Source organism: Anolis carolinensis, chromosome 3 (genome assembly GCF_035594765.1).
Source record: "Anolis carolinensis isolate JA03-04 chromosome 3, rAnoCar3.1.pri, whole genome shotgun sequence".
Classification (NCBI taxonomy): domain Eukaryota; kingdom Metazoa; phylum Chordata; class Lepidosauria; order Squamata; family Dactyloidae; genus Anolis; species Anolis carolinensis.
In genome coordinates this window covers 53,192,631-53,215,637 of record NC_085843.1, presented here as the reverse complement: position 1 = coordinate 53,215,637, position 23,007 = coordinate 53,192,631, and the positions used below count along the sequence as shown (strand labels likewise).

The 23,007-nt window shown below is 37.9% G+C and overlaps 1 protein-coding gene across 9 annotated transcripts in view; it reads right to left on the bottom strand.

The window, feature by feature from the left end:
* Positions 1–23,007, bottom strand: part of epha6 (EPH receptor A6) — a 579,601-nt gene that overhangs the window by 507,558 nt on the left and 49,036 nt on the right. For 8 of the 9 annotated variants that reach the window (XR_010004132.1, XM_062974917.1, XM_062974918.1 and 5 more), the window contains exon 2: positions 10,615–10,679. Coding sequence is in view for 7 of the 9 variants with exons in the window: in XM_062974917.1 (XP_062830987.1) it covers positions 10,615–10,679 (65 nt within the window). In the remaining 2 variants the exon portion in view is untranslated. Of the gene's footprint in view, positions 1–10,614; positions 10,680–19,280; positions 20,117–23,007 lie in introns of those variants that run through there. The other variant, XM_062974913.1, reaches the window with a different exon arrangement.

Here is a 23,007-nt window from a genome sequence, read left to right as displayed (position 1 = left end):
CTTTTGATACTGTTGAAAGATTGTGTACTGAGATGGAACTGGCTGCAATTTCAGGACACCCCCCCCCCCCCCCGCCCAGACTGTGTTTGGTAGTGACAAAAGATAAGCATCTCCATGATATGCTTCTTTTCTTTTTTTTTGGGTGGTAAATGATGCAGCAGGTTGTCTATAGAAGAATCTTTTCAAAGTAATTGGGAGAATGGAGCTCCTAAATGTTGATTTCTATCCCGAGCATCACAAAACCAACACACCTGATCCTTTTGACTAGGTAAAATTGTCCCCTAGACTGCAGTACAACAAAACCCCTCCTGGTGTGAGGACGATACAGCCTGAGGTTATACAGGGCAAAATCAAAGAAAGGAAACTGAATTTTGCTAGAACAACTCACCTCCCATCCTATAGGAAGCAATCAAGTTGAAAAAGTTTGCTTTCTCAGTTTGTTCCCAGCCTTGAACAATCAGGATATAGCAAAGCTATCCAGCAGGCTAACTAAAGGTAACATAACTTGCATAGGAAAACCTATGAAATGCATGGGACTGCTGTAAATTGACAGGTAACTTGAAGGCACACACCACTGGATGATAATTTGTCCATAGTGCTGATAAAAAATGAAGAACCCTTTGTTGTGGTTGCAGGGGCCCATACCAATAACCAACTACAGAGAATCCTGCAAAGATTTTTAGGACCCAAAAGTAAAGCCACAAGCTGAACAAATTTATTTATTTAATTATTTACAGTATTTACATTCTGTCCTTCTGACCCCGAAGGGGACTCAGGGCGGATCACAATGTGCACATATAATGGCAAACATTCAATGCCATATAAACATAAAGACAGAGACAGAGACGCAGAGGCGATTTAACATACTCCAGCATCCAGTTTCCTGAGTAGATGTTCGATTCGGCCACGGGGGAGTAGCTGCTTCATCATCCACTGTGGCATCTTGATGGATACTTCCTCATTCCAAACGGGAGCTGGACGATTTTTATGGTGTCGTAAATTAGTTAAATTTGCCTCCCCGCAAAGTAATACCTACATTCCTACTTGATAGATGCAACTATCTTTCTGTTGCTTAGGTCAACAACGAGCAGGGGCTATTTTTTAAATTTTTAATTGTCGGTGCCCGACACAGGCTGTCCTCAAACTCATGACCTCTTGGTCAGAGTGATTTATTGCAGCTGGCTACTTAACCAGCTCTGCCACAGCCCGGCCCCTATATCATATAAATGTCCAGTTTTCAAAGGGTCTTCAAAAATATTATTAAATAACAGAAAAACTAAAACGAAGCTAGTAGTATCTGTATTATCTGGAAATCATTATTTCTATATAGTTTACCAATTAAATTTACTGCTTTTAAACTTAAAAATAAAATAGCATTGTTTTCTATATTTTAGTATATAAATTCTTTCATTTCTAAACCTTTCTTTCTCTTGTTTCTCCTAATTTCCCATTCATAATACTGTGATATGGGTTAGCTTTTCCTGTCATTACGCAGATCTTATTCTAGTTTGCTGCAGCTTTCAAGCATCCTATCTGCTCCCTTTAACTGATTAGCATATACACTATTTTGATAGTATTTGTCACTGCATATCAGTAGCATAACAAAGGAAAGACATGAAGGAAACAAATTAGGGTAAACTTGCACAGATAGTACTTTGTTACCGAATGCTGTTGTGTTCCTTATACATCATTTTGAGTCTGAAATAAAGTTTTATGTCTTTTGAAAAGATATAATTCCGAAAAGAGTATGGGAAAACACTCTGTCACAATGTGAATGAATTGTAATCACAGGTTAGAAACTTCAGCCAGTGGTGTGACGGAATTGACGTGAGGCAGGGATGGAATCCTTTTTGATCCCACCGCTGATCACCAAAATGTAACGGAATGATGTTAGTGTGAGGCAGATTGTAAATGTTGTTTCCACTGTTGAGGGGTTTTTTGAATCTTTTAATCCCTCTAGATTATATATATATCACCTTTATATGAGGGGAAGGATTACAGGGGGTGATCTTTATTTCAAGATCCCAGCCTCTGTCTCTGTAGTTAGGGATTTCTGTGTTGTGGTTCCCTTTCTGAGGTAACTGTGAATATTACTCTTCCCCAATTAGGTGATTTACCAAGGTAACTGCCACCAACGTGAGGCTTTTGAATTATCACCGATGAAATTTGGCTCCACAGATGCAGATGAGATGAAATGAGTCAGTTGTTAACAAAGAACAACAAGTTTATTGCTTACAAAGCTTATGGTTGCAGGTTGATTGATTTACTTATGGAACTTTAGATAAACAAGTGGTTTAATAACTCTTATAACCACCCAACAGTAGTCTCTGGTGTAAATCCACTCTCACTCTCCTACTGATATAAATTGTAGCAAACTCTAACCTCAGCTGAGCTCCTTAGTGAACAATGTTCCAACTACAATAAAACTTTTAATTTGATCTACCGCCAATCAAATTCCTGATCACTAGTCTTTCTCAACTAGAGATCTTGACTAGGCTCCCTTTAGTCTGCCTTAACTAAAGATTTCTGGCCAGGCCTGTCTCCTCAGTCCTTCCTGACTGAAAAGCCTCCAGCCACACACACACACTCCTCACACTCTGGCTTCTCATTTTTTAAAACTCCCCTTTTTTTCCCTTTTCTTGGCTCCGCCCACTTCTCCCTCAGATGAGCTAGCCAGCTTCGTCTCCTTGGTAACAGCACTACTGTGGATTGAAACAAAATGGCTTCTGTTTTAGCTACTGTGTCACTAAACACAAATACATACTCCAACAGTCAAAATTAAACAAATAACTATGACTTCTCCACAGTGGTAGTACCCTGTCTCCTAATCTCCTAATACAACCAGTCCTCTACTTTTATGACCTTCACTTTTGTGGATTTGATTAATATGTTTTTTCTAGGAATCACTAGGTCCTCCAGCATAACCAGTGCCATAGCCAGAAAAAAAATCAAGGGGGGGGGGATTGAAACTTTTTTTTTAGCAAATCATGAAGAGTAGTTCCATAATGCAAAATAATTTAGAAATCAGGCTCTATTGATAAACTTCAGTGGACACTTAAGACAGATAAACTTCCATGGATACTCATGGGGATTTGGTTAACCAGTTAAAATTCATTAGTAAACCAGGTTTTTTTTTCAGGGGCGGGGGTTGAACCTCTACCCCCCCCCCCTTTTTGGCTACAGCCCTGATAACTCTATGGCCAACTTCAGGCAGGGTTTGATGATAGACTTGTGCTGGAGGAGCTAGAGACAACACTTTTAAAGACATTTATAGGTAATCCAACATGATTCTGGCAGAAATTGACCATAGAGTCATTCTTGAAGACTCAGAGAATCATGGGAAGGGTGTCCTCTTAGGTTAAAAGTATAGAATTTTTTTTTTACTTTAAACGCATTTTCCCCACTTTCACAGGCTCCTTCTGCCTCTAAGCCCATCAAATGTGAAGGTCTGGTTGTTGGTCACTTGGCATATAATTTTCTGTGGAAAAAACCCCCTCTACAACCACACACCTAAATGGCACTGTAGATTTATATAATCCAGTTCCAAGCAGATTATTGGGATTTTATATAGCAGTATAGAAGTGGTCTAAGATTGTTGGACTAATTATAGTCTTGGATTGTTTTTAAAATGCATCAAAATTAATAATAGCAGCTAATTTTGTTGTCATTGAATACATATTTAAAAACATTATCAAGGGCGCATCTTTACTGATCACTTAGGTCAGTGTGGGTTCAAATTAGTACCATGGAGACAAAAGCTGTGTGAGGCTTATCCAGGTTAACCTGAGGGCAATGCCACCTTTATACAATTTAGAGGCTGCTAAGACAATTGGGTTGGTTCTTGACAGCTATACTTGCATTCTCTAGTCTGAGGCAGCTAAGGAGATGGGATGGCAGTTCCCTTTATAATAAATTGCTACTCATGAGTAGCAATTTATTATAAAGGCAGTTCCCTGTGTTGTAGCACTCCCAAGCACATGGCATCAGCCTTCTTTTCAGCACACTGCCTGAAGAAGAAGAAGAAGAAGAAGAAGAAGAAGGGAGGAGGGGTTTTCCTCCCTCTTCCTCTCCCCCTTTTCTTGCCATGCTAGTGCTCTAGCTGACATCAGCCAGAGATCTTAGAAGAAGAAGGTAGGTGCTGTATCATGACTGGTGACCACCGCAACTCAGGGAGAGGAGGGACACACCTAGGGTGGCAGCCCAGCCATGCTGAACTGTGTTTGGTGCAGTTGGGGGGCCCTTCTACAGGTTTTTTAAACCTGTTTCCTCCTGGGTTTTAGTTAAGCCCAGGAGGAAACAGGTTAAAACCCCCCACTTCTCCTGGGTTTCAGTCCCTACCTCCTCCCATAACCTCGGATTTTCCCTCAGGGGATGGCTAGATGCCATATCAGCATCCAGGCCTCCCCCCCCCCCCGTTCCCTCCAAAACATACTGGAAGCACCTGCCAGCAGTGCAGGTCCCTCTGAACAATCCTCCTGGTGCTGTCAGGAGGTGGGAGGGGGTGGAGGAGGGCACCTTTGGGTTCCAGGAGCCTGAAAAACCAGGATGGCTGCCTGGATTGACCCCTGGAATAATGGAATGCAATCCAGTGGCAATCCCCACAGGCCCAGCATCTCAACAGATTTTTCGGTAAGGTCCAGATCTGTTAAGGTGCTTTATTAATCAGGTGTAAACTGGGAAAATTCCGTTTACTTTGGATTAATCTGAGTTTACCTGAGGCATTGTTTGGATGCCTCAGGTAAACCCATTACCTATCATGAGTTTTGAGCCTGTGTAGAAGGGCCCCGAGAGGTAGGGATACCCTCCAGCCTTTGAGATAGCTGAGGGAATTCCAATGAGGACTTCATGTGAGCCCAATCCAGGATCCAGAACATGGGAGCAGCCTTGCATTAATCGTCCATATAGAAGGGCCCCGAGTGAGAGCTAAAGGGCATTTTTAAAAAGTCAAATGAAATGTAATGGTATTTCAGTTCCTCCAAATCACATATCTTTCATTAAAGGTCAGATTGGATCTGGAATTAAGCTCCTGAAACTTTAATCCAAATCTTTGATCTTCTCAGTCCATCCTGAGTATTCAATATCCTATTGTATTCCATCAGATTATTAGTGTAGTATATAACATGCCTACATATTCTGTCAAAAGGAAATGATAGTATGGTTTCCATTTCTGCATTATATTGCATGTAATTTGGCCTTGAAAGGCATGGGAAGACCCAACTAAGGAATTGCTGGGGAGGGGGGGGGGGGGTTACAGGCAGGAGATAAATAATGTGGGTATGGGGAGAAAGAGTGAGATGCCAGAAACTTGAATAGTATTATCCCATTTGTTTAGCAGGAGACAAACATTCTAATGCTAGTTAAAATGTACTGTAAATTGACACAAAATGAAAAAAGTGAAGTCATGCATAAACTGTGAGCAAGCAAGCTACCAAATCCTCAAAATCAACAATTCCAAACTACTGTTTGGACAGTGACAAATGTAAAACCATAGATTCTTTATAAAACTCAAATAAATAATTAACTCACCAACTGGAAATTATTCAAAGCCTTAGAAGAGCTCACCAGGGAGCGGAATACATTTCTGAAGTGAAGTAATTACATCTGTGGTTAATTTCATCGGAAGCTTACTAACTGACAAGGAAGCCTTTACAATAGCTGCAATCATTGGGATTACAAGTTCTCAAGAGTCCTGCTGAAGCCAAACAATCCAGGGTGCTCACACTAAACTGTTCAGTGCAGATGTACTCTAATTAGCTATTTCAGACACAGGTGTGCATATAAAAAGGTAAGCATGGCTTACTGATGAGCTGAAAGATCCTCAAGAAACTCCCCTTTTAACAGTAGCACTATGTGATGCCAGATTTAGCATTCATTTAAAAATTAAAGTGTTTGCTGCCCTTTTCCTTGAAAAGATAGCCTTGAAAATGTAGGCTACAAATTGATCCACTGGGATGAGAGCAATCTCTTTTGCAACCATAGTGAAAATATGCTTAATGAACCTTTTTCTGCTCATTACGATTTTCATCTGAGAACCTCTAGTACACTCAAATCCACACTTGGGACAGGAACAGGACCTTCTCAGTTACTGCATTCAAAAAGTGATTCAAACTTAGTTATATTGCTATTGTTATTCACCACCAGATAAACTTTGACTCATGCTAAATAACAACAATTACAACGTTAAGACTTAATTACCTCCATATCAACCATGTTGACACCTTGCTTAATGGCCTTTCTTTTTGGGAACTCTCTGGGATGATAAGTGCTTTTACTTGCTTGAAACTTTTTATTTTTAAATCTGCTGGAAATATGAATATTCAGTTTAATAGAACTCATATTACTTAGATGTAATGGATAAAATGCTCAAATCCAACTAAGAGAGACCAATTCAATCTAATGAGATTGACATAAGTGTTGATTAGCAACAATTGATTCAATTGATTCAATGGATTGCCTCATGTATAATGGCAGAGCATGTGCAGCTCTGTTTCTGCAACTCTTCTGTTCCACATTGGACCAAAATGTCAAGTTCTCTTCAGAAACAAACTTATGGATGATATTCTGGTTTACTTTAACTAGTCAGGACTACACTGGTAACTGTCACCAGGAGGGCCTTTTCGGTGATTACTCCTAGACTGTGAAATGACCTTTCAGGAGATATTTGACAGCTAAATGTGCTATCTGAATTTTAAAAAGATTTATAGACCAATCTCTTCCAGCAGACTTACTTAGCTATTTTAAACTATGAATTTTAAATGGTCATTATTATAGGTATGGATGATTTTAATGTGCAATTATTTGTTGTTTTAATCTTATATTTATGAGATTTAATATATGTTTTAAATGGTTCTATTTGTTTTAGTTATATATTGCATTTTAATGTATGTGGTTTCCCACCTTGAGCCTTAGGGAAAGGTAGGTCAGAAATTAATAGTACTTGTTGTCAGCATCAGCTTAATCGTCAGCTCATCATCTTTCAACCAACAATTATTTCATTGGGAAAGACAAATGTGGAAAACCAGTCCCCTTTTTTCTGGCTAAGGACAATTTAGGTAGAATTAGTTATGTAGTGGCCCAATTATATCATTGGTTGTGAAGGGATGGTGGACCCCATCAGTGAAATGACTGAAATGCTTTTCTTCTGTATATCATCTGATACATGATTTACCATCACTAAAACATTGACATGTTCAGCACCGAAAAAGTCCCGAGGATGCATGGAACTGCACCCAGTTCTGACACAAAGTAGTTATTATGGATGTTATTTATCTCATTTATTCTAATGGATCATCTGGTAGGAACAATCTCATTTTATTTGTTGCTGCTTGCAGAGGGCTTTGTTTTTTTCCCCATGGTTTCATTACGTTTGATGTTTTTAACCCATTAACACATTCTTGATGCTGTGAATGGAAAGGAGGGATACAAATATAAGCTATTAGTAAATCTTAGTGCATTTAAGGGGTGTCATTCTATTGTGTGTGGCACTTGTCTGATCAATGAAAAATATCTATAAAACACATGGCAAGTGCTCTTCTTCCACTGTTACAAATAAGCCTAAAGCAAGGAGTCAACACAGCTGGTTTCCTAAGATAGCTTTTCTCTATTGCTTTCTAGATTCTACGTGCTTCAAAATACTTGACAGTATTTTGGCACAGTTTTTACTACTTATCGCAATTCACACTTGTGATTAGGTATGCTGGTGAAACCCACTGGCCTTTGAAAAGGACACTAGAAAACATATTCTATTTGCTCTGTCAAGCTGTGCCATCTGTGAACAGCTCCACTGCCTCATGATTAGGAATCTAGTAGGTCTTTTTCTTTTCCCCCCAGATGTTTTATTGTTGAACTCTACTGTACGAGTATTTCCAAACCCTTAGCTTTCTGCCTGACACAGTTCTGTTGATTCACAAAGGATTTTACAGAAGAAGCAAATAAATATATATGCTACATCTTCTTTTGTTTATCCAAACCTTGTTTTGTTTATGTTCTCAAATGGAAATGATTGCAGAATTCAAAACTTAGTGTACAAATATCAACAAAAGATAATGGAAATGCTACCTATTAATAGAGTGAAATACAGTCTTAGAATAAAAAATGTTGTAAGCCTCTGAAAAAACTGTATCCATAAACTTGAAAATAGATTAAGATTGGGAAACGTCATATTACTTTAAGATCCTAAGGGCAGATTTTCAATATATATATTAAATTATTCAGGAAGAAAATGATTCTTTCTTTCTAGAAGAAAATAGACCTCAAATAAAACAAACAGGATTTCCCTTTCTCCCAAAGATTACTCTACAACCCACCAAACGTTCCCATGCACAGCCCTCATTAAATTAAATGGAAGCTGCAGAACAGAATACCCTAGTGGATTGCATCCCGTATTTCATGCTGAATATATCGTATCAAGCATCATTCAGCACTGAAAGTACTCCACATAAAAATAAATGATATGCTGGCAAAAGGACTGCTTAATTTAAAGAGTTGCCAGGATAAAAAGTAAATCAATAAAATGGATTAAGTGTTTAAATATATGGTATCTTAATTAAAATTTGAACTATGCAAGTTCTTTCAGTGTGCTATTAAGTGAACTGACCAAGTGGAAAATAGAATCTGACCTTTGAAGTGTAGTCACTTGAGAACTAGTGACTTCAAAGAGGGGGAAAACTTTCTCCCATTCTTTCTCACGTGCTTTAAACTGAATTATGAGATGAGTTCAGGTTAAAACATCTCTATGTTTTACTCACAAGAGTACTGTGGTCATTGATTTCAAGCTGTAAATGCTCAGGGCCTGATGTTAGAGCACTGTTATTCTCAGCCAAGTATATTGGATTTTGAAGTTTCTTTTTCCAAAAAAAAAAAAAAAAAAGGATTCCCCTTAGCCCACATAATCTGCTTCCAATACTGCTCAAAGTACCAATCTCTTTTCTGACCAGTGATGTACATCCTCCCTTTTACTACTCTGTTAATAATTCTGAGATATATGAGTGAGAAACCAGTGACTTCTGGGTTCTGTCCTCAGCAGAATAAATGAAAATTGAAGCAACCTGCCACATTATATTGAACAATATACTTTATTTGACCAGTATGAATGAAATGCATGCACTAACAGATTAGAGATCTGTAATACAAAGTAAGAAAGGGCACTCAAGGGAAGAAAATATAGGTTGATTATGCCTTATCAAAAATGCTTGGAACTAGATGTGTTTTGGATTTATTCCCTCTCTCCCCCAGCTTTTGGAATACCTGTATTTGCATATACATACACAGGGCTCATTAAAGTCATTTAGATTTCATATATATCTTATATATGCATAGCCTGGATGTTATTTTATCCAATATTTTAAATAATTTTGTGCACAAAACAAAATGTATGTGCATTGAACCCCAGAAAGTAAAGGTATCATTGTCAGAGCCACACATGTGGACAATTTTGGAGTACTTTGGATTTCAGAATTCTGGTTCATAGAATCATAGAATCATAGAATAGTAGAGTTGGAAGAGACCTCATGGGCCATCCAGTCCAACCCCCTGCCAAGAAGCAGGAAATGGCATTCAAAGCACCCTCGACAGATGGTCATCCAGCCTCTGCTTAAAAGCCTCCAAAAAAGGAGCCTCCACCACAGTCCGGGGCAGTTAAGGGATACTCTACCTGTACTTATGATATATCTCATGGGATGTTAAAGGCATATTTCTCAACTGTACTGGAAGCATATTGTTTACTGAACCCACTCCTCAAGACTGGTACAAGTGTATGCACTACTTCCAATTGTGCATTGCCTACACATTACATTCTCATTTTTGTTGTTGTGCCATTTCCACTCATTATGTCTTTTAGATATAAGACATCTACAGGTTCACAGCATGTAACAATCATTCCCAGGCACAAGCATTCTCTGTTAAGAGCCAGCACTTTATAAAACATTGCCAACATTAGCTCTTATATTCAATATTATGTATTTGCATAACAACATGGACAAAATCCAACAGCTGAGCACTGTAGATACACTCAGGGCTTTTCCCTTGCAATGGAACAGCTTGCATTTTCTGATCCGTAACTTTCATGGCTAGCAATGGGACCTTGTTCTGCAGATGGTTCATTGAACTGGGGTTAATGTTTGCAATACTGAATATCTGAACCCAACATACCAATTTCTAGATAACATTCTTATGCTCAAGGCAAGACAGACAGGTTTCTTAAACATACTTTCCAAATAATCCCTAGAAGATAATTACAATGGTGAGAACTAATCTAATTTATGGTATATTTTTAACACAGCAAAAGAATAATTTTATATGTTTGCAAAAGGAAGATGTTCATGCTAAAACTAAACATCAAACTCAGTGAATAATATTTATTGAGAATAGAAATCCTGAGATATGTGTAGTACATGCTGCTGTTGTGTGTGCGTGTGTTTGTATATTCATAAAGTTCTATTTTTAGAAACATTTACTAAGAAACAGTTTCTCATTAAATTGTTTAATTAGGCCACAAACAGAAACATTCTCTATTCACTTGTGTAAGTATATTCTAAAATTATCCAGTGCATAATAATAATAATAATAATAATAATAATAATAATAATAATAATAAATCTGTACCAACTGACTTACCCCATTTAGTGGATAGGTCTTCCATCCTAGCTCTCCAATTGCAGTAGTTGTATCGAGCAGCACAACTAAAAATAAAAAAGTGAATATAAAATTATTTGAAGAAAAAAACCCTCACCTATAGACATAGTAGGCTTGAGCGATCCACGAAAAAATTGATTCTAAACTCGTTTCAAAAGTAGAGGGGGGTAGCGTTTCGTTTCTGATGTCATTTCCGAATTTTGCCCCCCAAAAAATTCGAAATTAACGAAAATTCGTTAGTTTCAAAAGTAATCCGTTAATGGCGGACGCGCATGCGCAGTGGCCCAAAACAGCCCAAGGGGGGGGGGCTTTTATGGGGCTCTCCTGCACTCATTTTTTCAGCTATACTGATCAAATTTGGTACAGTGGAGAACACAAAGGAAAGAGGGGGAACCAAATACACGCTCCCTTTTTCCCAAACCAAGTGGTATTGCGGAGGATAATGGGACTTGCAACCTTTTGCCAGACTTTGCTAGCGTTGATAGGGAAAGAGAGTCACTGCTGCCTGCCAGCCCAATGAGCAGCAGCCCTGAGAAGAAAGGAAAGAGGGGGAACCAAATACACGCTCCCTTTTTCCCAAACCAAATGGTATTGCGGAGGATAATGGGACTTGCAACCTTTTGCCAGACGTTGCTAGCGTTGATAGGGAAAGAGAGTCACTGCTGCCTGGCAGCCCAATGAGCAGCAGCCCTGAGAAGAAAGGAAAGAGAGGGAACCAAATACACGCTCCCTTTTTCCCAAACCAAGTGGTATTGCGGAGGATAATGGGACTTGTTGCAACCTTTTGCCAGACTTTGCTAGCGTTGATAGGGAAAGAGAGTCACTGCTGCCTGCCAGCCCTATTGAGCAGCAGCCCCGAGAAGAAAGGAAAGAGGGGGAACCAAATACACGCTCCCTTTTTCCCAAACCAAGTGGTATTGCGGAGGATAATGGGACTTGCAACCTTTTGCCAGACTTTGCTAGTGTTGATAGGGAAAGAGAGTCACTGCTGCCTGCCAGCCCTATTGAGCAGCAGCCCCAAGAAGAAAGGAAAGAGGGGGAACCAAATACACGCTCCCTTTTTCCCAAACCAAGTGGTATTGCGGAGGATAATGGGACTTGTTGCAACCTTTTGCCAGACTTTGCTAGCGTTGATAGGAGAAAGAGATTTGCAGCGCACTGAAAGGAAAGAGGGAAAAACAATACACCCTCCCTTTTCCCCAAGTTGTTTTTCGGTGGATTATGGGGAGTTTTGCCAGACTTTGCAAAATGAAAATTGGAATATTCGATTTTTTCTATTTGCAACTCACTTTAATGCCTATGCAAAGAAAAGTTTCCTAATCAAACGAAAGCCCACCCCGCCCGCACCAGGAGGCAATATGGCGCAGCAGAAAAATTGCAGGGCTGGTGGGCAAATGGCAAACGCCAAGCTTGTGGGGGAAAAAGGCCACAGGCCCTTTGGAAAAACACCCTGCACAAACACCCAACAGTTTCCCACCTCACCCACCCACCCTTTTCTCCCGGTCTTCTAATCTTTAGCTCAGCCAAGGAAGCTGTGACGCAGCAATCTTGCCTGCCTGCCTGGAATCTCACTCCCAACCACCCTCTCTCTGCAGATCCCGAGCCAAATGAGCCACGAGGCTCCCGTGCACATTCTTTTCATTCAGGACGTACCAGCCCCTCCCCTGGGTTAAACGTGCTCTCTGATTGGCCACAAGGTGGAAACAATATCTAGGTTGCCCCAGTGCACTTAAACAAGTTTGGGTGATTTGCAAAACCTTGTTTTCCCAATGAAAAAAAACGACGACATTAGAAAAAGGGCCTATTGCGGTTCGAAACCGCGGGATCCACACAAGTGGACAATCTAGGTCGAATATTGCTTCACAAGTTACAAAACTAACGAATTAGTAACGACTAACGGGGAAATCGAATTATTTGAGCAAGCCTAATACATAGGATAAAAGTAATATTTCAGTTAGCTGTGCAGGTTCTGAAAATAGTGGCAAATCTGTTACTGATATGTCAAATCATGATATGCAGTAGAGTCTCGCTTATCCAACTTTTGCTTATCCAACATTCTGGATTATCCAACGCAGTCTGACTCCCACCCAGATCCACACCTGTTTCTCTAGGCAGCAAGGACTAAACTTTTTATGCATTTAATTTCTGACAATGTTGTTACTGTAAGTTCATTTTATGCTGCTGCTGCTCAGTCGTTTAGTCGTCTCCGACTCTTTGTGACTTCATGGATCAGTCCACGCTAGAGCTCTCTGTCGGCCATCACCACCCCCAGTTCCTTCAAGGTCAAGCCAGTCACTTCAAGGATACCTTCCATCCATCTTATTGCTCCATCATTTTATGCAAATCTATCTTTATTTGAAGTCAATCTGTTAGTAGCCAATATTTTTGTAGTCAATGTTTCCAATACATTGTGATGTTTTGGTGCTAATTTCATAAATACAACAATTACTACATAACGTTACAGTGTATTGAACTGCTTTTTCTGTCGATTTGTTGTAAAACATGATGTTTTGGTGCTTAATTTGTAAAATTATAATGTAATTTGATGTTTAATAGGCTTTTTCTTAATCCCTCCTTATTATCCAACATATTAGCTTATCCAACGTTCTGCCGGCCCGTTTATGTTGGATAAGTGAGACTCTACTGTAGTTCATTTATACCAACATGTCATTTCTACAAACACTGAATGAAAATATATTGATACTATTTTATAATTACTATTAAGATGTAAAATGACAAAGTGAAAAACATTTCTCTGTTAAAATCAGTTGAACGAAACATAATTGATTAACATATCCATCTTCTTGTAAGTCTTGCAGTAGTTCATGGCAACATGGGAAGAAACATTTGGTGTCTTATTCCCAGCAGCAGTGTTGTACTAATTCACTGTTCGGTAAAGTGTGGTCCTCCAAATCTTGATGTACTGCTATCCATTAATTCATAGTCAGTGCTGGGGATTTCTGGGAACTACAATCCAACAACATGAATAATGTAATGTAAGCTAAAGGTCAAAATGAGCTGAAACTGCCTAGGTGGAAGAAAAAAGGTGGTTTCCAATATTTTTGAAGCAAGAAAATTACCAAGGAAACAGTGGGATCACTGTTCAGTAAGGCGGATAAAATGGCAACAGGTGACAACAAAAAGGCAGAACTGTTTTGCTTCAATTTCTTTCCAACAAAAGAACTATATGCTAAGGAAATAGGATTAAGGAGCTAGCCAGGATTCACTTAGTTAACCTAAATGAGTTCAAATCTTCAGGACAAGAACATCAAAGAAACTTGGTGGCATAAATCCTACCATCATTTTTGAGAAATTATGGAAAACAGGTGAATACCCAAAGGACTGGAAACAGACAAATATGCTTCTTGTCTTACAAAAAGGCAAATAAGAATGTCCAGAGAACCACAGGACTCTCAACCTGAGCTCCATGCCAAGAAAATTCTAGAAATGTTACAGAAGTATTTGTAAGTATCTTAATGGCAGACTAACCTTACATATTTCTTTGTTCAAGAGAGAGAATGCACATAAACAGCATTTGAAATTCTCTTTTCAGCATCAATGGCAAATACGTTTTTTCATGAAGAAATCTAGATAATTTGAAAATACTAATGCTGAAGTTAAGGATTGGCAGTCTACACCCATTGATTTTGCACTCATGGATTTAATCACCCATGGCTTGAAAATATTGTTTAAAAAATCCCAAAGCCACTTCTGAAGGTTGTATAAGGGAATTGTGTTGGCAAAAAATACTCTCCCTTAAAATTTTACCTTGGGTTTATGCAAATACTAATGATAATAATGCTTTTTTTTTTTTTTTTGCAATATAATAACAACTTGTTATTGGTTTTTGTTGAAAGAATGGAATGTACTCATTGTGTAAACAAACATACCAAGAACATTTAAAACACTGAAATGAATGGAAGAAAAACAAAAACCTTAACATATGGTCCCTTATTTTGGAAAGACAGGTGGATTTTACAGTTCAATGCCAGCACTCTTGTAATTCTTTCAGATTATTATATCTCTAAATTATAGCCATTTATTTAATATACCAACCAGTTTGCTTTATCAAAATGTAACAGTTTGGTGCATTTCAGTTTAACCCTTTCCAGACAGAATACTTCCAAAGAAAAATAAAGCACACTGAATTAGAAATACTCAATTTGTTTTTTCGTCTTTCCTGGAAAATACTAGAATTGTATGAACCTAGCTGAATATATCTCTATTTTTGCCCACATAAACAACCACAGAGAATTTGGGTCTGAATATCACTGAAATCTAAATAAAAATTGAGGGGAAATCCCACGAAGCATGAAAGTGCTTATATGATTATTTTAGTGCACCATAGGATCTGTTTTCTTTTTTCTTCTTTTAATCACAAAGGGGAATGGGTATTTGTCAAATTCTGTTAGAATTCTTTGACAATTGTAGGATCTGAAAAACTTTCAGCCAAAAACAGCTGTGTTGTTGTTCCGGGACATTCATATCTCTTGTTTGATATCTCATATATGCAAAAATGATATCACATAATGACAATGATGAATCATTTCATTGGATCACAATTGCTTACTTTAAAATACAAGAAATGCAATGCTGGGACCCTGTTGAGGCCTGGTCTGAGGAGGAGGAGGGGGACCCTTTGGTGATGGGGCCTGATACTCTTGAAGTAAAGTCTGAATTGGAGCCCACCATTTCTGTTGTGCCTCAGGGAGAAAGTAATTCTTCTCAAGATGATAGGAATTGCTTCACAGACAGATCTGATTGTGGTTGGGAATGTTTCCCTTGAAACATAGCCAGAGGCTCGTCTTGACCCTGGGAATGATGCGAGGGAGGAGGGAGAGGCTGAATTGTTGCCTATCTCTCAGCACCTTCAGCTAAGGTGAAATAACACTAGGCAAAGGCAATTATGGTTCTCACAGCATCTAAAAGATAAACAAAGAAATGCCAGGTGGTAGATTATTAGTGTCCCCATGGAAATGAGTCAGTTTCTTAAGTCAGCTTTGTGAGTTGTTCTTTGTGAGAGCAACTCTGCATTTTCAAGAAAAGCTCAGGGATAGAAGATTTTGGGCCTAGTTGTCATGTTTCCTGTTTTGGAATTGGAAAGTCACGTTTTGGGTATAGCTTTTAGTCTAAGTTCTGTAGATTTTTGGCTTTACTTTCTATAGTGATCTATGTGGTTTGCTGCATCAAGAATATTATGAGTGTAACCTGCATTTTGGAATGTTCCTTGAAACCAGTATTTGGGATATATTCATTCTTCTGCCTTTTATTTATACTTTGAAAAGACTTTTCTAATTTTTACTTTGGAATGTATTTGTGAATTAGCTTTTTCTATATTACACTTCTTTTTACAATAAACTTTAATTCAGCATTACTTTGGGTGCAGAGGTGTCAGATCGGTGCTTGGGGTGCAACAGGCCCCATCTACACTGCCATTATAATGCAGATTGAACTGGATTATATGGCAGTGTAGACTCATATAATGCAAGCAACATTATAATGCAGTGTCGATGGGCATGAATCAGACCAAAATTACATGAGTACTACCATTCTGTTCCCATTGTAGCTCAGCAGATGCTTCTGGGAAACTCTCAGGCAGAACATGGTTGAGAATAAATCTCCTGCTCACACTCCCAAACACGTGCATTAAGAGGCACATTTTCATAACACACAGGCACTACAACCAGTGGGCATTGAAAGAATTATATTTAGTACTGGCTCCTGTGTCAATACACTGGTGTTTCTGCTTTGCATTTCATCCAAAAGTTTAAAGGAGTATGCAAGGTACTTAATTCTATTCCCCACGTAGCTGTAGGACTTGGATAGAGTGCAATGAAACCCAGGTTTTGTAAGCTGCCTTGAGTCCCTTCGAGTGAAAAAGATGGGGTAGAAATGCTGTAAATAAATAAATAAATAAATAAATTGATATGGGAACCACCAGTTTGTAAATGGTGGTTAGTCTAAGTCAAATTAACCATATGGGGTAAATTATTTGCCATGGAGCCACAGACAAATTCTGGTTTTTAAAATGTTTTTATTGGGTGTTTCTATACATAAAAAGAGTGAGAACAGCAATGGGTATAGGAAAGATAGAGTAAGAGAAAAAAGGAAAAAAAGGAAAAATATAAGAGAAGAGAAAAATAAAGAGAAAGAAAAAAGATATTAAAAAGTGTCTTCCAATTCATTCCTTTCAGGCATACTTCATATCCTTCATATCCATTGAAAGGCGTTAACATAGGTTCATCACTAGGTTAGTAGAAGATGAGAATGCTGTGTATGGCTTTTATTTACCTTTCAGCAAACCATTTGATAAGTATTTCATGATATTTTTATTAGCAAACTGACTAAATATTGAATAGATGGAAACATTTATAGATGGATCTATAATTGTTTGGAAAATCATACTAAAAGAGTCATCTTTTGTGGCTCTGCTTCAATTTGGAAGGAAGTCTTACATGGAGTCCTGCAGGAGTCTATCCTGAATCTGATGCTTTTCAAAAAAAAAATCAGTGATTTAAATTATGGAGTGAAGAGCATCCTTATTAAATTTACAGATGATACAAAATTGGGCTAGCTAATACATTGGAAGATAGGAACAGAATTGTAAGGACCTTGATAAACTGGAAAACTGCTCTGTAATTAATAACATTAAATTTAGTAGAGACCAATGTATAATTTTACATTTAAACCACAAAAACAAATGAACAGATATAGGATGGGAGATACTTGACCCGGAAGTACTAAATGTGAAAAGTGACTTAAGATTATTGTTGATCATAAATTGAAAATAGCACAGAAATGTGAATGTTTTTAGCTGACATTAATAGTAGCATAGTTCCCAAGTCAAGAGAAGGAATAGTTCTATTATATTCCATGTTGTTCAGTCCTCATCTGTAGTACTGTGTTCAGTTCTGGGGTCTCTTTTCAGGGATGTAGATATATTGGTCAGAGAAGGACAACAAGAATGATAAGAGATATGGAGAACAAAAAAAAATGAAGCAAAGAGCTCAGCATGTTCAGCTTGGTGAAGAGAAGACATAGGAGAGACAGGAAGGTTGCTATAAGGAGGAGGGTACTGACTTGTTCCTTACTGGCTCAGAAGGTAGGACGGGGTCTACTTGTTTTAAGTTACAGAAGAGCACATTTTGATTGAACATTAGAAGGAACATCTTCTAGTGGTTTGGAAATGTAGTACAAGTGGTTTGGAAATGGAACAAACTGAATATAGAGATGGTGCGATCTCTTTTTCTGACTTCCTTCAAAAAGTGGTTAGACAGTTACCTGCTGGGGATACTCTAGCTAGTGACTCTGCATTCAATGGGAGGTTGGCTCTGACAGCCCATAGGGTCCCTCCAAACTCTATCATTTTTTTCCATTCCACTTCTAGTTCCTTGAAGAGGAACTGACAAAGGAAGCAGACAAATCACAGGCTCTTCCCATATTGTCTTTCACAGGCCTCATAATGACTCACACGTCACAAAATGCAACGTTGGAAGAAGCTTCAAGTATTAAATCTTTGAAATATGATTTTAAATATGGACAATAGTAAGAACAGAACCTGTAATTATGCCATAGGTGTTTTGCCAAGAACAAAGATGAAATGTGTTCAATAGGACTTTAGGTAAGGTACGTGGGGCTGCCTTTGAAGACGGCTCAGAAACTACAATTAGTTCAAAGATCTGAAGCCAGATTGTTAACTGTAGTTGATTACAGGGAGAGGTCAACTCCTTTGTTTAAACAGCTCCACTGGCTGCCACTAAGTTTCCAGTCCCAATTCAAGGTGCAGGTGCTTACCTATAAAGCCCTAAACTGTTTGGGACCGGCCTATCTTCGTGACTGCATCTTCCCCTATGAACCTGTGCGATCTCTAAGATCTTCCGGGGAAGCTCTTCTCTCGCTTCCTCCCCCTTCGCAAATGCGGTTGGTGGGGATGCGGGAGAGAGCCTTCTCTTCGGTGGCTCCCCGGCTCTGGAATTCCCTCCCCAGGGAGATTAGGTTAGCACCAACCCTCACTGTCTTCTGGAAGAAATTAAAAACATGGTTGTGCTTTTGAGTAGACAAGTCTGTTATAACCTGGTCCATATCTACATTGAAACTTGCCCTGTTTACTTTTTAGTTTGATTTATGATTTTATGTGATTATGTTGAGCTTGTTCCCTGTGTGAGCTGCCCCGAGTCCCCTTCTGAGGAGATGGAGGCAGCATACAAAAATAATAATAACAATAGTTATTATTATTATTATTATTATTATTATTATTATTATTATTATTATTATTATTATGGTAAATGTATAGTTCAGCTTTACACAACGAGTGAATATACAAATCCTCTAGTACATTTCAGAAACAATCTCCTCTCTAAATATCTAAAATATTAAATGGATGAATATTATTTTAAAAAGACAAAATTAAACTGAATTATAAAGGAAAGGAAATTTCAAATAGAAATACAACTATTTATTTGCATTATTTATCCAGCAGTTTTTGGTATTTCATGAACCATTGAAAAAGTGCATAATAGCTCCACAAAAAATATATATATAATGTGCAGAGTTCTGCCCTCTATGTGTTTTAATCTCTAAGCTGTTGTAGATAAATGTGGCTAATATTTCTCTGAATAGCAGATAGCCAGTGTAACATATTGGCCTACCTTGCAGGGTTGGTGTGTAAAGGCTGTTCAAGGCCTTGCTTGGAAAAGGCTAAGCTAAGGGGGAGGAGTGATCAGGCAGCTTCAAGTATGGAGTGCAGTCAGATTGTTTGATGAAATTGGAGGAAGTTTCTTAGCAACAGGAGGTGGGTGGAGCCAGAGAGACAGTAAGAGCTATTCAGCCAGAAAGTTAGTCAGATAGGGTTTGGTGTTTGTAGAGTTAAGTAGTGGAATTTAAAGGAAGGAAGGAAGGAAAGAAGGAAGGGGAGATTGGGAACTGTTAATGAGAAAACCTCTTTGAGGGAAAAGTTTAATTAGCCTTCAGGGAGAAGTGCTAAGAATTGCACTGAGCCTCTAAGGGTTAGAGTGCTTGTTTTTAGAGCCCCAGGAAGAGAGGTCTCAAAAGTTTAAGAAGCCTGTTTATATTCCTGTGTGAGGGAACATATTTCTAAGGAACTCAAGTTAAAGTACCATTCTCTGTTTAAGTAACCAGTCTGTTATTTTTATTGGAACCAATACGCTACTTTTCAGTTCAAGTACAAATAAACATCATATTTCTGTTTTTAACTTCACCTCAAGTGTTTGTGTGCCTTCCTGTTCATCATAATAAAGAGGGGCCTGTCTACTTATTTAACCATTGCTCTATGAGACAGAGGTTTCCTCCATCTTTGGGTCTCTGTGTGCTGGCTATGGTGAGCTGTGGCAGATATATGTTATAAATGATGGCAGCATAAGTACATAAATTATACTTGGTGGCAGCAAAAGAAATATATAATATTTAATATATAATTTATTTGGTGGCAGCGAAACAGCCTCACACACCATGATTCGGCTATGTCCTCTATAGCTAGCATACAGTATATGAACATAAAGTTTAACCTCTGAAGTAATTTTCTGATTTGTTTATTCTTTGGCAAAATTTATTTAGAAGTCCATATATTTGAAAAATGAGAAGTGACATAATTAGAGAATACTATCATTTTGAAAAATGTAAGACCGCATAACTAAATTTTATCAAATTATGAGAATACAAATGTTCTAGATAGAGCGTTTCTGCAAGTAAATGAACAAGAGAATTATTGACTCAGTGAGATTAATCTTCTGTCCTGTTACCTATTCTACTGAATGAGGAATGATACAACATTGATACAACAGCTTTTAGCATGTCAAACCCGATCTTGAACACTATTTCAGTAAAAAATTGGGATATTGTAATTGCTGATTTTCTTTAAGTAAGAACTCAGAATACTTCTCAGGATAACATCAGAAAGCACTACTGTATAATCTTGAAGTTTCTGAAAATATCTTTTCAGATCTTAATACAGTGGCCCTCCAGATCTGGGGTTTCTAGATTTGCAATTTTCAATGACCATGGACCGTCAGTTCCTATCCATAAAAATTGTGACAACATGAATGTAGATAGGTAGCTATTTATTCATATTGTACTTGAAGATCCAATGGATGACTTTTGTCATCCATGGGTTTCTGGATTCAGGGAGACCATTTAAGTCTGCAAACATATACAGCCATGTCTTTCAATGCATATTTACTAGGAGATAAATACCTATTAAATTAGTAGATCATACTTTTAAACATGCCTGCACGAGACTGCAGAATTTTATATGTATCCTAAGCAACCTGCTACATAGAAGCAGAGAATGTTTAAATTAGGTTTTGTCCTTGGACTATAGTTTTCTAAGTTGAAGGTGTTTCAGTTAGAAAGCCATTGAAGTGTGAATCACCAAGTTTGCATATACATTTTACTCTTTGATGCTAGTCTTCAACAATTGATTACAAGTAAAGTTGAAGCTTTATTAAGTAAACTGCCAAACTACATAAAATCACTGCTTCTTTGTCACATCACATTTGGCAATTAAATGAGAAAAATATAGACTTCCTAAAAATACGATGCTTCTATCTCATCTCCCACTAAACAGCATTTTGACAGTCACTTTAAAAAATTCCCAGGAACCAAAACAATTCTAAGGACTCAAAAATGTTCTACCTGAATAGAAGTCTTGACAATATTTGCATATAACTCTTTCTAGGATAATAGATATACTGGATGCTTATTCTAAATTAGTATTTTTCTCTATAATGTTTTTACCACTGTGCAATTTGTTCTGCCTGAAGAAAAAAAAACCAGCACATTCGGAATATATTTACAATTCTCCAATAGCTGCCTGTTTTCCAAAAAAAATCTAATCCATAAACATAACAAAAATATAAAGGGGATTAAAAATTTACATTAACACTGAATGAAGAAAACTTGGCCTTTCTTAGGTCTGAAAATGTAGATATAAGCTTTCTGAGGTTTTTTTTTATGAAAGAAAATGATTATAAAGTAAAGGAATAAAAATCAGGGTTGTTTTATTTAGCAAGCTGCATTTTTTAAAAAAAAGTTATACTGGCAGTTATTCACAGAAGTGCCACGTGATTGAGTTCATACATAATTAAAAATCATATAGAGATTTTCAGGATACATCCCATGGCCTGTCTACTAACGTAAATAGACTATTGGATATTGAAGCAAGGAAAGAACTATTCTATGTGGATGCAACAACAAGAAATGTGAGTTTATACACTGATAATATTTGCAGTATGCTCTGTTTTGCACATAGTCCAGTGAGCCCTATAATGCAAATTTTCCTAAAGTTGCAATTTAAGGAGATAAAATTACACACTCTTTATACTACTATTAGTTCATAGTGCACATTAGATCTTTGTCACAATAAGTGCTCCCTGAAAGATACTATAAATGGAGAAATTAACTGACAACTAACGCAGCAAATTGTACAGGAAAAAGTCAGATTATACTAGCCAAACTTTTGGAAATCATTTCCCAAACTGTAAACTTCCTTAAAAACAATGCCTTAGTGTTCATGCCTCAAAATCAGTATCCTCTTTCTAGCCTTATCAACATTACCAAATTGCAAATCAAGGTTTCCAGCTTTTTTTATTTTTAATGAAAACACATATTGGATGTATGTGATGAACATACTCAGGAGAGGATCCATCTTTGATGGTCTCCATGATTACATTCGATTTTATTATGTTTGGTGCTGGGTCCCAAGTCACTGCATGTGATGGTGGGCAGAGCCAGATATTATTTAAAACTTGGCTGCCCTCTCATAAGCCTACTGAACATCATTCAGGGCTTATGTGGACTTTTGTGGGCTGGCATAGTTGAAGGCAGCCATGTATCTTACCATCAGATTGAATCAGGTGCATTTACAACTAAGGTTCCAGCCTATGACCCCTGCATGACCAATGCAAGGAGAATGGTTAAAGAACTGCCACATAGTTCAAAAAGCACAAGTAAAGGTGAATGTCAAGGGCCTGTCAGTTGCCAGGGAGCAGAAAAAGTTACATTGGCAGTTTGGTGTGCAGTTTGGTGTGGATCTAAAAGCTTGTTTACATTAACAAAAAAACAAAGCAACCCCTGAATTACCCTATATTTTTTGTTTGTTTGTTCCAACTGACTTTGGGCAAATTCAGGATGCTCCATCATTTACTAAAAGCTATGGTGGTGGCGATAACATTATATAGCTTCTGGTAACATTAGGACCACTCTCTGGTAGTCCCTACACACTCAGTTGCCTTTATTTTTATTGTGGTCATTTTCTTTGGCTACGATGTTCCTTTTTATTGAGCCTCATGGTCTTTTCTATTGAGTTATGCTGTTTCATTGATATGTCCAATATATGCCTTCAGTTTAGTCATTTTGACT